The following is a 15573-nucleotide window of genomic DNA, read 5'->3' on the forward strand; positions in this document are numbered from 1 at the left end:
AAATAACATCCTTTCCGACCTCCAGGCAGGCTTTAGAGTGGGTACCGGCACAATTGAGCAAGCCTTTAGGTTGCTATTAGTTTACTGGAAGGTGGTGGTCCTGGCCAGGGGCAGTCTCTATCTCGCTTTTATCGACTTGAAGACTGCCTTTGACCTAGTACCCAGAGCGACCCTCTGGAGAGTCCTCACTGATATGCGGGTACCCCATCATATACTCTTGTTAATCATAAGGTTGCATGAAAACACCTTTGCCCAGATTAGATGGGGTAGAGAGGAAGAAAAAACTGGTAGAATCCCGGTAGAGCGAGGGGTCCGCCAGGGCTGTGTGTTGGCTCCCACTCTCTTTTCCCTTTATGTTAATGGTGTGGTAGAGCATCTACTGAAAGATCCTTCAGATGGACCATCCCTGGCGGGGAAACGCATCCCCACCCTTCTCTTCGCGGACGATACACTCTTACTCTCCAAATCACCAATGGGTCTCCAAAAATTGATAAACAACTTCCAGACTTTTTGCGCAGAACGGGGCCTAATAATTAATGTTGATAAAACAAAATACCTTGTGATGAACCCACCCAAGAAACCTGTGCGTCCCCCGAGGTTGAATGGCGTGCCCTTGGAGAGGGTAGACGAGTTTGATTATCTTGGGATTCGTTTGTCGCACAATATGCTTTGGGCCCCTCATCTGTGCAAAATGCTGTTAGCACATAAAAGGGTTACAGGGGCACTCCTGAGAGAACAGCGCCAATGCGCATTTAGACCTATAGCCCCTGTTATGGAAACTTACACAGCAAGGGGAGTCAGCTCCGCACTTTATGGGGCTGAATTGTGGGGCTCATGTAACTCTAGTCAGCTGCTAAGATCATAAAGAAAGTTCTGCAGGGCTATCATGTCACTTCCTCAGGGTACCCCCATGACCCCGCTGATGCTTGATCTAGGCTGCCGGCCCATCGATGAGTTGGCGAAATTCCGACCCTTATTGTTATGGGCGCGGATATGGAGAGTTCCAGAATTAGCAAACTACGCCAAAGGTCTCTCAGAAGTAATGTCACTACCCGGGTGGCACAAGATTAAATGGTTGAGAGATATGAAAACTCTCCTTTGCAATCTGGGATTGAGTTCAGCATGGGAAAGCAGGTCCTCCCCACCAAAAGCGACTCTTAAAACATTATATTGGAACTGGATTGCAGCACATGAGAATACTACTTCTTCATTGGGCAGACTCACGGAGGACTTTCTGAGTTTTAAGGACCTGCCCCTCCGAGAATTATATCTGGACATTATAGAGAAGCCTTTTGATAGGACCCTTTATTTTAGATTTAGGGTTGGGACTCTCCCACTCCACGCTTTCACATCTGGATGGAAACCCCCTGTACAGACGACAGATCTTTGCCCTTTTTGTACATCTAGGCGCGAGGCTGTAGCACACTTTTTATTTGAATGCCAAGTGTATACTCTCCCGAGGAGAAGATGGCTCAAACATTTGTGCCGCTCATTAGGCACTAGACAGCACGTTGTCGCGCTACGTATTTTAAAGTCTGATTCTCGTTCATTGTATGTTTGTGCCCTCTCTAAATTTTTAGCCTGGGCGTGGCGTATCAGAATTAATAGGCTTAAATTAATTGTTTAATCTGTTTCTTAAACCTTATTGATGTAATTTCTTATTTTTATTGTAATATATGGGTTTTATGACTAAAATGAACTGAAACTTTTTATTGTAATGTTTTTATGATAACTTTTTATCGAAATAAAGCCTTTGATTGATTGATTGATACAACTTTAAAGGTATCATGATCTGAGAAGCATATGCATGTGTGTCTCTCCATTGTTTGCATTCCGGCCAGTGGTTGATATGTGAAAGAGTGCTGGTGTTTGAAGATCTGCTCAGACGCCGGTGACCGGTGCAATCAAACGTTGGCGCACCGAATACCAAGGCTGGTAGTCTTTAGTCCACTACCAGACGCTCTTTACACCTCTTTCTCACTCTTGCAGGCTCCTGCTTTCTCATTTTGTGATAGTTTTGCCGTTTTTCCCTTCCTCCGTCTTTCTGGTCTGTGTGTTTTTCCCTCTCTTGCACTTGGTAAACATCTGTGGGAAATAGGTGCCAGTCTCCAAAAATTAGTACCGTCGCCCCCACTGGCAACCCCTTGCTCAAATTAAGCACCGAGTCCTGCTTTCTCGCTGCACCCCTTCTAGGCAAATATAGTAGAATTCTGCCTGTTTCGCATTAAAAGTTACAGGTTAATGTGGGTGGTATTTAACTTTGGAAACGACTCATTGTTACTTTATTCTTGTACTCTATTTCTTCGCTGTTCTTTTCTTTTTCTTCTCTTCTTCTCCTCTCACTATACCCCACAAAATACAAACTTTAAATCGCTACTAAAATTTAGACTTATATTCTTGTTCTATAATTCTATTGTTTTATTTTCCTTTTTACCTCCAAGTACATGCCCGATAGTACATTGGTTTTGTTAACTTTTGCTTAAATAGATAGATATATTTAAGGGCTTATTAACACGCACCTTGCGCCACCGGTACGTCATTTTTACCAATATTAAAAGTGACGCACCGGTGAAGCATGGTGCTTGTAAATAAGCCCATTAGTATGTACCATTATTGCCATAACAATTCAACAACGCTTGTTCAAACTTAAAAAAAATGGATGATATATACCTGTACATGAACACTTTCTGACCAAGGCACAAAGGCAATTAGGTGCACCCTTTATTAAACAAATGTATTGAAACATAGTTACAGTTTAGCTTTTAATGGCAGTCTTAGAACCTGTACATTTTGCATTCACAAGGGCATTTGCAGAAAACAAAGCACATTTTATTTCATTTCCAAGTGCAGATGGCGATCCCCAGAGGAGGGGAGGCTTATTAAAATGTATGCGCGCACCCTCTCTGATGAAATTATAACTATAGTCACACATGGGTTTCATTGTTTTGTTAAGTGGTAATTAATATTTTTTCTAAGTGTAGCAATTGTCTGATACTCCATGTCAACATGATTATTGAGCTGCGAAATCTCATAATAATTATAATTCTGTATTTACATGTAACATGTGGTAAAGTATACTTATCAATGGGTGTTTCTGGTAACTGAATGGCAACATGCCAATAAAAATCATATTTAAAAATCGAGTATAAATTTACCCAAGAGGATTTCAGAGACTTATGGCCAGATGTATCAAAGGCTTTTGCCCATTCTGTGTCTATGGGGAAATGTGTTGATACATATGGCCCTGGGTCTTTAAATGCCAAAAACCTTCCTGAAGGTTCTAGTTGGGACGAAGTCGTGTGGTGCCACTTTTTGTACATATAACTGGCTCTGCCCCAGTATCCTCGAATTCTTTAAAAGACAGTACACAGGACCTTAAACTTCATCGTGGTGTGGAGCCAATGGGTTGATGTGAGGATGGATTTGATCTGGTGCAGCTTATAAAGCTTAAGGCAAAATCTGCTGCACTGGTTCTGAAAACTTTAGAACTTTGCAATGAGTTGCTCCATGTCACCTGTCATAGTAGATGATGTTACAAAAATCAAGTCATGCCAGAATGAGGGATCTAGTCAATGTGACTTTGTGGGTGGTGTGATGGACAAAGAGAGATGCATAATTACTCTCTTAGCACTTACAAACAAAATTACCTAGAATGCAATTGGTCAGCTTTGAAAATAAATCTCTGCGTTCATGCAGAAAATGACCTACCTCATCCCAGGAACATGTGGTCCAGTCGTGAAGTGATCTTGGTGGGAGTCACTGCCCCAGTCTACAATTGAAAATAGATATGTGTGTTGTCAGTGTACATGTGGAAGGTCACCTAACATCACCTGAGCAGCTTAACTAGTATGTAAACACTGAAGAGAAGGCATAAGAGGGATGACACTGGCTCATAGGCAATTTGAATGATGGCAAGAAGCCCTGCACCCGCAGGGGATACAGGGGCTGGAGCAGAAACCACCGCACTTGGACCACTCCCAATTAATGATACATGCTATTCTCTTGGAAGTTTGGAAGTAGGGGTGGGCGGAATTTGCGAAATCAACTTTCGCAAATTATCGCGAAAATGTAAAAAAATTATCGCAAACACACGGAAATATCGCGAAGATGCAGCAGTTTTTTTCCCGCATGTTCGCGAGATTTTCTGCATGGTTGCGGCTCGCCAACTTACCCATGTGGTTGCTCGCGGGCGCGGCCATCTTGTTTTCAGTTGTCTCGCGGTGCATGATCGCGAGAAGAAAGACGTGATCACGTGACGCATGATGTCACCGCGGGCGCGAACTGTCACGAGACAGCGCAAATGGCTAAAAACAATACAAAATCTCATGGAGAACGCGACCGGATCAAGAAAACTTGTCGGCGAACGCAGGGATTCAGGTAAGGCGATCGCGCGCGCGCGAGAATGTATTATTTTACAGCGCGAGCAAGAAACAAATAATCGCCAAGCTGCGGAATGCAGAAATTTTGACATTTTCGCGCTTTCCGTGGAACGAAATTTTAGCCCAGGCCTAGTTGGAAGTATTAGCCTTAGTTTATTGAACACTGATTTACAGCATGTGCCCCTTCCGTGTACTTTATTAGGTGCCATAAATCATTTGTGACAGGCCTATCATAAATCACTTCTGACTTATTTATGATGCATGAGAAATCTGTAAAACCATTAATCACTTTATGCATCATCACCTGTCACTATTTGTCAATCATAAATCAACTATCCATAAATCAATCCAATAGTTTGTGAGAAATTGAGCCAGAGTTGTCATTTATTCTTTTGCGTGGAGGAGCACTCCTTTTAACCCTTGTATTCTTAACTTGCTACCTTTGATAATTCATTCCATCCTGCCCTCCAGCAGACCTAGGCTGCGAGTGCCATGCATCATGTATCCCCTTATCTTGTCGTAAGGCATCCTAAGGTAAGTAGCCTGTCCTGCCAACCCGCCATGTCAGGTGTGGCCTACCCATCATCCTTGTGCTCATCTCTGCCACGTCGTCTGTGGATCACTGGCCGATGGCGGCTCCCTCAAAATTTCTGTCCCTTCATTTGCAGCCTGCTGGTTTCATGGTTGCCCATAGATTCGCCCAGAAAACCCCTGACCCCTCCGGGGACAGGCGTACCCCGTTTCTGTGGAAGTATTCTGGCTTCTGCAGATTGATGGGGCTATGTCTGATGCTCTCCCACCCATTTGCAATGCAGAACTTTTTCACTGCCATGTTCAATTTCTTTCGTGACTTATCCAGAAGCCCTATCAACCAAGTGCCCCTCCATTTCAGCATTGGTATAATTTTTGACCAGACAATTTTGATACCTCTGTTAAATCTCTCCAAATGCGTGCCAGGAGCTCCTTCCTGCCCAGCCTCATTTTGGGTGTCACTTATGTAGGGTCATTCAAGGAAGATGCTGCACCCCATGGGTAACACTTTGTCAAAATACATGTTCCTCTCAAACTTGAATCCCAGGATATGGTAGATTTCTGGGTGTATCGGGAGAATGCCAACTCAATGTCTGCTTTTGCCATCAAGGCCACCCATCCTGTTGTGCGCACAATTTCTATTGCGTCCTATAGGAAAGTGCCCTTTTTTGCATGTTTGCCCCCCACTTTTTGCCTAATATTGATGTACTTTGACTAAGTGAGCCCTGGGTTCCTGCCAACCAGGGCCTATGTTCTTTCCCCAAACTGTACTGTTGCAAAACCCAATTGGTAACTCTTTGGCCACATGTTAGCCCCTTGTAAAAGGTATCCTAGGTACCAAGGGCACTGTGATCAGGGAAGGCTCTAAGGGCTGCAGCACTTATTGTGCCACTCTTAGAGGACCTGTACCTTTACACACTCACACTGCCATTGCAGGCTGCATGTTTTGTTGTAGAACAAAGTGAAGAATCGACATGGCTGACACCCCTGTGTGCCAGGCCTACAATCCACTGTCCTGGCATAGGTAAGCCACCCCTCTAGCTGGGTGTACATATCAGTGGTGAGGGTACAGCTGCATGAGCCCTGTACCCCTACAGTGTCTAAGTCAATTCTTAGACAATGTAAGTGCAGTAATGCCATAAATTGAGTTTATGGTTTGGGAGTTTGTCATTATGAACTCCACAGCACCATAATGGCTTTACTGAAAACTGGGAAGTTTGGTATCAAACTGATGCCAGTGTGGGATTTAATGAAAAATGCACTCAGAGGGCATCTTATTGTTGACCCCTGAAAAACGACATAACTCTAGTGTCCTGGCTGAGTGTCTGCTCACCAGCTGCCACCACCAGACATGTTTCTGGACCCCTGGGTCAGGAGCCTGCCACTCTTGGGGTCCTGAAACAAAGCACATCCTAGGACAAGGTGCCAAGCCTTCTCTCCCAGGATGGACAGGGTCCATGAAGGGAAAGCTTTGTGACCTAGCCCAGTCATTTGCTGCTCCCAGCAACTGGCCCCCACCGGTTCTGACCCCCACTTTGGGCAGGAGAATCGGTGGGAAAACCAACTTAGGAGGAGAGGTGTGCCCACCTTTGCCACCCCCACCCCTCAGGTGGGGGAGGCGAGGTGAAGCACAACTCTCAGTCCCCACCATCTTGAAGATGGGGGGACTCAGCCAACCAGAGTGAGGCTCATGCCCCTTTCCCACTGGAGGGTGGCATAATAGGGGGGTGTACCCACTCAAACAAAGGGACCCATTGGTTCCGACTTGTATCTACCTGTAATGCCCCTAAAATTTATATTTAAGGGCAACCCTGAACCTTGCCTCCTCAGATAAGAAGAAACAAGAAGATGAAGGACCGAAGAGCCGTGCTGAGAAAGAAGAGGAAAACACCAAATGACTTTTCCCCAGCCCTACCGGCCTGTCCCTACCTCGACCGACTACAGTGAAATCCCGGTGTGTCCTGCAGTCACCAGCCCCCCAGAACCCAGAGGACCTGCCCTGACTTTCCAAACCAGACTTTGTCTCCCGTGAGCACTGGATTTGCTCACCCACAGACTCCGGCTAAATCTGCAAGTCTGCACTACTCTGCACTCAATGCCCACAGCCCGGGTTCGAGTGGCCCAACACCATGAGGAGGTCTCCCCGGTGAGCCTGACCTGGGATCTGGTAATCCCTGACCTACCTCAAGTCTCCAACTGACACCTGCAGCCCCTATCTGGAGGATCCCCCCGACCGGAGCAGATAAGAAAAACCTGACGCCAAACAACACCCCTGCACCCGAGGTCCCACGGCCTTGGATGGCCAAAACCGATGGTGTCCCAGCATCCCAAGACATCCCAGCTTACCTCTCCAACTGGTGGTCGCCTCCAGAAGATCTTCCTCCCCGAATCTGCAGGGTTTGTTGCAACTGGAGAATTCCCTGTGAAAACAACAGGGCACGTGATGCCAAAACAGCACCTTGGACCCGACTTCCCCTGCGCAGCTGTAGGTACAATTTGTGTGCTAAATCGGATCCCCCTTTGCCCTGAGCCTAAGTTCTGGAGCTTTGCCCCCACAACCTTGTGGCCTACTCATGAGCAGCCACCAACCAGAGGCACCCTATCCCCCATTGGATAACATTGGGCCTCAGCACTCTGCGCCCGGCCACCCTAGTGCCGCTGAGGTGCTTTGAGAATTCATCCTTGACCCTGGGGAGACCCTTGTTCTAACCTCACAAACCAACTTCGAAACCTAAGTGCTTACCGTTAAATCAATTACATTGTTTTCTCCCATAGGACTGCATTGACTGTTTTCTTGTGAACATTGTTGTGTGTGCAGTTCGTTTGTATGAAACTTTGAGAAACTGCAAAAGTACAAAAACTGATTTACTTACCTTTCCTCCAGGAAATGTCCCAGTGTGATAACTAGACATATCACACTGAGTAGAGAAAGTAACTTAAAAAGTAATCTGAAAAGTAACTTGCAAAGTAATCTGAAAAGTAATTCAAACTGCTTTATAAACAAATGACTTACCTTTAACCAATCCAATTGCATTCAACTGCATTCAAACTGTATTTAAACTGCATTATCCTTGCAAAGTATTATTATACTTACCAGTACCAGGCCTGGCTTGGTACTAGAAAATAAAATACAACTATATAATATTTTTATACAAGCAAATTGGTCTAGGTTCAGTCTTTGAGTGAGTGACATCATTTCTTGACTGAGTGTGTACAATAAATGCATAACACTACCCTTTGATAAAGCCTTACTGCTCGCCCACACTGCTACAAATAAAGAGTAAGGTATTATCTACTTTGACCTCTGCCTACCTTTGGGTTTCCACTGGATCTATGCACACTATACCTTACTTTGGTATAGTATATACAGATGCAAAAAATGGGGGTGAGTGTCTGAAAAGTTACAGCGCTCCATCAATCATCTCCTTGTGTTTGCTTTGTTCGCCCTAAATTGGCAGAGTATGCCCAGGCGTGGGTTCCTTGCTCACTTTGCCACTGGTTTCAAGCTAGCCTGCCTGATGAAGGGTGTTACCCAGAAACCGGTCCTAGGATGCTTATTTCCGGTTCAGGGAAGACCTGGCTTGGCAGTTCGGGCTGGACTATTCCCATGAGGCACAGGGTCAAGACTGATTTGCATATAGCAGGGTCTGAACTGAAGTGGCAAAGTGAGCTAAAGAATGATGATGGATTCAACCCAGATTCGTGACTGGGGGTGTCTGAAAAGTTTCAGCACTCTGTCCATCATCTACTTGTATTTGCTTTGTTCACCCTAAGTTGGCAGGGTATGCCCAGATGTAGGTGCCTTGCTCACTTTGCCACTGGATTCAAGCTAGTCTGGCTGATGAAGTGTGTTACCCAGAAACAGGTTCCAGGAGGCTTGTTTCCGGTTCAAGGAAGACCTCGTTTGACAGTTCGGGCTGACTGTTCCCATAAGGCACAGGGTCAAGACTGATTTGAATATAGCTTGGTCTGAACTGAGGTGGCGAAGTGAGCTAAAGAATGGTGATGGATTTAACCCAGATATGTGACTGGGGGTGAGTGTCTGAAAGGTTCAGCGCTCGGCCCATCATCTTCTTGTGTTTGCTTAGTATATACAGAGTCAGCTTCGTACATCTCCTCAATGGAAGCATACCCCACTGCGCAGTCCTCTGGGTTGATCCCATCATTCACTGAGCCCCACGCGGGAACTAGAGGTGTGAATTAGCCTGAATTGCCCTAGCTCTTTCTTGGACACTATGCCAAGCATCAATATGACCAGGCTCAGGGTCCACTGCTCTCTAAGGGACCTACTATCCTCCCCAGCTCCCTCTCCTTCTTGATTTTCTTTCTGACTACCTCTGGGTACTCGAGCGCTGAGCGAAGGTTCCTTGCTTCTTTGGGTGCATTAGGCTTTTTAAATGGGATTCTAAAACCTTTATTGAAACCTTCGTTCAATATCCTTGCATCCTTCTTGCTGTCATGCTCATTGTCTTGCTCCCAGGCCTTGTGTCTAGTTGGGCTACTTCTTTTTCTCTTTATCCCTCTAGTGGTGGGTGTGGCTGGATCCCCTTCCTTTCTTTCAGTCTGTTGCTGGGTGTCCACCCACAAATGGAACACACATGCCTGAACTTGAATACTGTTCCCCATATGCACTTGGCTTTGTCGTATTCAAAACATATTGATGATGCACCTTTCCCAGACGGGGTTCCTTACAGTAAATGTAATGGGTTTGCTTGTAGAAGGGCTTCTATTTCTCCTGTTTCCCCTTGGGATAACTCCTGTGAGAGGGCTGCTTGCCCTACCCAGACCAGCTCCTGTCCTCCCTTGCTATCTTCATTTTGCCCATACACGTCCTCCTCATCCCATTCCATATCTAGGTGAACCTGCATTTTCAGCCTGACACCTTTATCATAATCCAGCCATGCATCCCCCCTCCCCCCGAACTACCTCTGCGCCCGCCAGTGGCATCAGGCCGGCCAAGCATGTGGCACTGGTAACCATGTGAGTCTGCCCTAGTCTGCCTCTTTTCTATACTTCTGGTGCTAGTCCTACCATTGCTGGCCCGTCTGGCCTCTGCCCTTTTTCCTTGGCGCTGTGCCGCAACCCTGTGTGGGTAGTTATGTTACGATTGCTGCTGGCCTCCCACCCAGCCCCTTCTCCATGGGTGTGCGAACCCCTCCTTGCGCCTCTGTGGGAGGTGTAGAGGCGCTGGTGCTTTGGGGCCCGGGGGCAAACCTTGGCTCCCCGGGTGCTTCCACACTACTCTTGTCTACCCCACCCAGCCTCCCTTTGTTAGCAAACAGAAAAGCTGTAAATGATTTCAGACATTCTTGCACAATTGCTCTGATTTGCTCACCATTATTCGCCTTAGCCCACTTTATGGGTGCAGGTGTAAAGACCGCTGCCACTGGCTCCCTTGTGTCTTTCTTTTCCCCTTTCTTGCTGCCTCTGCTCCCATTGTGTAGGCACTTCCTGGGTTCCTCCCTCTCATCTGCTTCCTCCCTGGGCACCTCGGTGTACCAGTTGCCACTGGGTACATCGTGTGCAGGCCATCCTCCTGCTCCTTCGCCTTTAAATTGTCTGAGGAGCCACTCTTTGCTATCTGTCGCTGCAGCCTCTGTTGCTGCTTTTAGTACCTTGTTTAGGTCACATTGCTCATTGCTGCTGCACCGGTCCTCCATGCTGATTCTCTGGTGACCTTGGCTTTCTTGTTCTTATGTGCAGCTGGGTTGCATCACCCTCACAGGCTGTCCCTGGCTGACCGTTGCCTGTTTCTCCTACAGCCGGGTTATGTCACCCTTGCAGGCTGTCTCCGACTGCTCTTGGCCTTCTTGTCCTACAGCTGAGCCACTTCACCCTTGTGGGCTGTCCCCACTGCTCCTCAGCCTTGCCTGGGCTGCTGTGCATCGCAAAATGAGCCATGTCACCCTTGCGGGCTCTCCTCGGTTGTGCCATTTGCCTCTTTTGCAGCAAGGTCGCATCACCCTGTGGCTGTCCCTGACTGCCCATTGTTTATTGGATTACTACTAATGCATCCTTGCAATCCTTGATTTGCCTGTGCCTGTACGTTAGCTTCCAATTTCCGTACAGTTCCCATGCTTTTCAAAATGTAATGTCCCTAACTAATTGTCTCATCTTTTACACTGACGTTTTATAGGCTTTGGGATTTGCCCCTACCCATGCTGGTCTTACAGCCGTATTGCTCAATGCGCTGCTGAAGCTGTTTCCTGTCCCCTGGTCTCCTTACCTTAACTCTGGTGTAAGCTGCTATTCCCAATAGCAGGCTTCCCCTCTTGTATGCCAGTGGGCTTTCGGTATATTGCCTGGTCTGGGAATTGTGCCCAGAGACCTGACTTTGAGCGCACCGTCCTCATCAGGTCTCTGATGCGCAATTAAGGTGGGGTTCGTGGGCGGGCTCAGTGTAAGTGATGACAGCTATATGCCACCTGTAATGCATCCATTTGCCTTCTGGCCCGGCGACCCCTCTCTGGCACTGGTGCATGGGATGGGTTGCTGAGAGTTAACAGGGGGCATGGCTCACAGTTGGGACTTCATCTCCTGCCTGTGGGCTGCTGGCCAACTCTGCACAGGCTCCATCTCACCTCGCTCAGATGATGCTCCTTCTCTGGGTGATTTCAGCTGCAGGGCCGCTCTCCAGTTTAGATGTTCCCATGATGGCTCTTGCAATGTCCCGGCGCCATGGTGGAGCTTGACTGCAACAACTCTTGATGTCCGCTGGCTCAGCTAGACAGTAAATGCTGGGCTTCTTCTCTTGACAGCCCAGGCTGCGGCGGTGTCTGCTAGGCTTTTTTTCCTGATGATCCGGGCTGCGTCTGTGACTGCTGGGCTTCTTCACCTCCCTCCTCTTGTGGAAGATAACAGGGATGTAGCTACCATTGACCAGCTCCAGCGCAGATCCCATGCCAGTGACTGCTGGGCTTCTTCTCTCCTCAATCCTCATGCAGAAAACAGGTTGATAATGTTGGGTTTCTCACAACGTGCTGCCTAGCTGCCCCGATAAATATCTGACAGGCCTAACATAAATCACTTCTGACATATTTATGATGCATGGTAATCTGAGATGACATTCTGGCTGTGATCAATCAAAAGATGAATGAACCAATTGCAGTGGAGGTTCAGAAATGACTGTTAAGTCTTGGAGTCTTTCAAGTAGGATTGCGTGATTGATATTAATCTAATCCAATCATGCTGACGACTTTCCATTATGACTCCCCCCACATAATTCAGACCAAGAAAGGATGTACAAATTTCGATGAGAATATGCTTAAAAAATACTTTTAACATACATGTACTGGGCATTGTGAGATTGGCGGTCCCCTGTGTGACTCCCAGAGACCAAGAATTATTTCATGATCAGTTGTGTTGTTCTAGACTGACTATCTTCCGTTTTAGATACTGACCAGACGTCTTGTTTTTTTTTGTAGATAGATGTATGGTCCCTGAACCACCCTCTCAGCCCCAGGTGGTTGTGGTTTCGGAATCAGAAGCAGCAATATCATGGAAGCCAGGAGACAATGAAGGAAGCTCACCAGTCCAACACTACATTGTGGAGTTCATCAGGTTGGTCTTTAATGCACATTTCAGTTTTTATCCCATAGGAACTTAAAATTGTTTGCTTTATTGTGTCACTGTGGATCACTTTCAATTTGTTATTGGTGCTTGGTTTAAAGTGCAAATTAGATCATCCGCATAACTCAACATGTTGTAGATAAACACAAATTTAATTTATCTAATTATTTCTATATATATTTTTTAGTAGCCCATGGGCCTATGCACAAAGGTACATCTACATGTGTAGATTTACAACAGTAAAGTTACTCTTACACTTTTGAGTAGCTTTACTACTCTTGGCTATTCACAGTTTACAATTTGAAAGTTACTCTAAAGTGTAGACCCAGACACCACCCTGAAATAGAGTGGTAGTGTCAGTAAAAACATCAAATGCAACCATAAAATAAATACTAGAAGAGACTTTATGACTGTATTTGATGTTTTTCACACTTGGCAGAGATCTCTGGAATCAGAGGGGAAAGCTCCCTATGGTATAGTAAAGGGAAAAGTTTGAAAGACTTGAAAAAAAAATAGAAAAATATATGTTTATGTTAAATATTAATTTATGTTATACATTTATTATAAATGTAGAACAATTTAAAAAATGATGACAGCATAAATTAGGGCCTGATTACGATGCCGGTTGGACTGATTTCCGCTGTTCTGTTGGAGGCAGTAGACCGCAGCGGTCTCGTCGGAAGCGAGCAATCCGACCGCCAGAGCACAATGCATGCATCCTGTACTCCGACCAAGTGCTGAAAGACCACCGACTCCAACAGCCTTTCTTCGCCTAGATGGTGATTGGAGAAAAACAGCATCGATAGAGCAGTACAAGGATCTCCAACCGCCGTCTGGATTATGATGTGGGTTTCCGATGACCTGACAGTGGTGTCGACCGACTGTCTCAAGTCATCAGAAACTATGGATTTGAGGTGCATACTCACCCAAATCCATTTCTCTTCAGCAGTCTCCACCATGGATCCCTTCCTCCAGGGTCCCCCTACATCTGAGCAGCTGCACCCCAATGACTATGATCCTGTGGGCGCTGCAATACAGGTAAGTCCTTATGCGGCATGTATCCCCATTGACTAGATTGTGCACATTCCGCCACACTCCAGCAATGGGGTACATGGTGCACAAGTCATATCCCCACATATGTCATGCATGTGTGTACAATTCACATGTTCTCTGTGATTTTGTACACATTTGCAGTGACAAATTTTTGGATATGTGCTCCACTGTAGATGCAATAGCTGTAGCTGCGGTTGCATCGTAAACGGCATGGGGAAACTTCCTGGTCTCAGCAGTCGAAAATGGGCCCGCAAAGGCAGCGGTTGGTCCAACCGGCATCGTAATCAGGCCCTTAATATTTAATTAAAAATGTCATTATTTTAAGTAAAGATTCATATTTTTCTGAAAGTTTACATTTAAAAAAATCTCTTCTAAAATAAAAAAATATATATTGTTTTATTATATATTAACAATTATTTTATTGCTAAAATGCTTTAGTTAGTAGTTATTTTAGTTATAGGGCAGTTTGTGGTTAGTACTAGGCTTATTCTTTTGTAAATGGGTGAATTTCCCACCCTTAACCCTTCCATAACACTCCTTACTCCTTCCAGAACCCCTCCCATTTAGTAGTAAGAATTCCCCATTTTACATCAACTCTCCCATTCCCTTGACATTGACACCCAAAATGTATGTGTATGTGCGAAGAGATCTCTGAAATTTGGGCCGAGATCTCCACACATGAAAGATAGGCGAGGCGGAGACCTTAGCACATAGGTTTGTGAATAGCATTTTATAGTACTTTAGTAGTCCTATGGTAATACTACTAAACATTCAACGGCCTTCAACGGTCATATTCAAGCTTTTGTTGTTCCCCCCTTTGTACATTCACATATCTTTTATTTCTCCTGTTGTACAGCCCTCTGATTATCGAGTGGGTCATTTATATATGCTTAGCTATCTGCCTCCATGCAGTACAGTGCTCTGACACCCGAAACGGTTATGTTCTCACTTTCTAAAAATCAAAAAAAAAAAAAAAAAAATACTATCAAATTTAGTGTGTGAATAGGACCCTCAGAGTTTATGTATGACTGCAGCAAAAATGGAAGCTCTCTTTAAAATGCTCAATCTTCAGTTTCCCTTTCTAATACAACTTCTTTAAAAAAAGGTTTTCGGGGAGATGCATGTGCAACTGAAATGCATGTATATTCTTAAAACTATATTTGTATTTTACTTTACTTTAAGAATCCAAAGCTGTAACAGATGATTGTATTCTTAAAGGACATCTTCACAAACTCATTTCAGTCTGCTTTAGGAACAACAGCTTTCAGAACAGGAAGGAAGTATAGAACGTTTCAGAGTGATTAGGAAGAGAGTTGAAAAAAACAACAAGTCAACTGCCTCAAAAAGAAGACATTTAAAATAGAGGTGATGATAAGGAGGCTATGTCAAGTGTAAGTTTTCCAGGAGAGGTATGCAGGGATGACTTTGTGAATAGAATATAGACATAGATCAATAGTTAGTTAGCAGTGCTACACAGCTGCCAGCATAGCAACTTATGAGGAGGTTTCATGCGGTCTCCTCCATTGCTATCAGAATTGCAGATGTTAGAGAACTTTTCAATTTTTTAGTAGGATGTCAGTAGCGCCTTCAAGTATTACATTTTAGTAATGCCGTTGTAGTTAAATACGTTTTGGTTTATCGCATTGACATTTGATTCACCAAGCAAATGCATGCTTAGGCTGTCCTGTTTTCAGTGTTTATTTTTTAACCCCTTCCATGCTCATGACGGAACGATTCCGTCATGAGCATCGGTTGAGCTGTGCTCATGACGGAACCGTTCCGTCATGGCCCCGCCCGCGCTCGAACCCTTCAGCACCGCGGGGGAATCCGCGCAGCGCTGAAGGGGTTAATAACTTAATATTATTTGTTGTTTTCTGTGATGTTTTTCCAGTGTTTATAAAACATGTTTAAGTGATTGGTATAATGCACACAATTAATTTGAAGGGGATCAAATCCAGGTCATTTAGTGTTTTTCCATTAAAGGTGTGTCCAGTGAACTTATGTTACACTGTTTTAAAAATAGAAAGTCTATGTATTGCAC

The 15573-nt window shown here is 45.2% G+C and overlaps 1 protein-coding gene across 2 annotated transcripts in view; it reads left to right on the forward strand.

Moving 5' to 3' along the window:
- The window catches only part of EGFLAM (EGF like, fibronectin type III and laminin G domains), a 699898-nt gene that overhangs the window by 222568 nt on the left and 461757 nt on the right, over nucleotides 1–15573 (forward strand). For both annotated transcript variants that reach the window (XM_085631113.1, XM_085631115.1), the window contains exon 6: nucleotides 12335–12470. In XM_085631113.1, the coding sequence (XP_085487239.1) occupies nucleotides 12335–12470 (136 nt within the window). The remainder of the gene's footprint in view (nucleotides 1–12334; nucleotides 12471–15573) is intronic.

Source organism: Triturus cristatus, chromosome 2_1, assembly GCF_964204655.1.
Source record: "Triturus cristatus chromosome 2_1, aTriCri1.1, whole genome shotgun sequence".
Classification (NCBI taxonomy): Eukaryota; Metazoa; Chordata; class Amphibia; order Caudata; family Salamandridae; genus Triturus; species Triturus cristatus.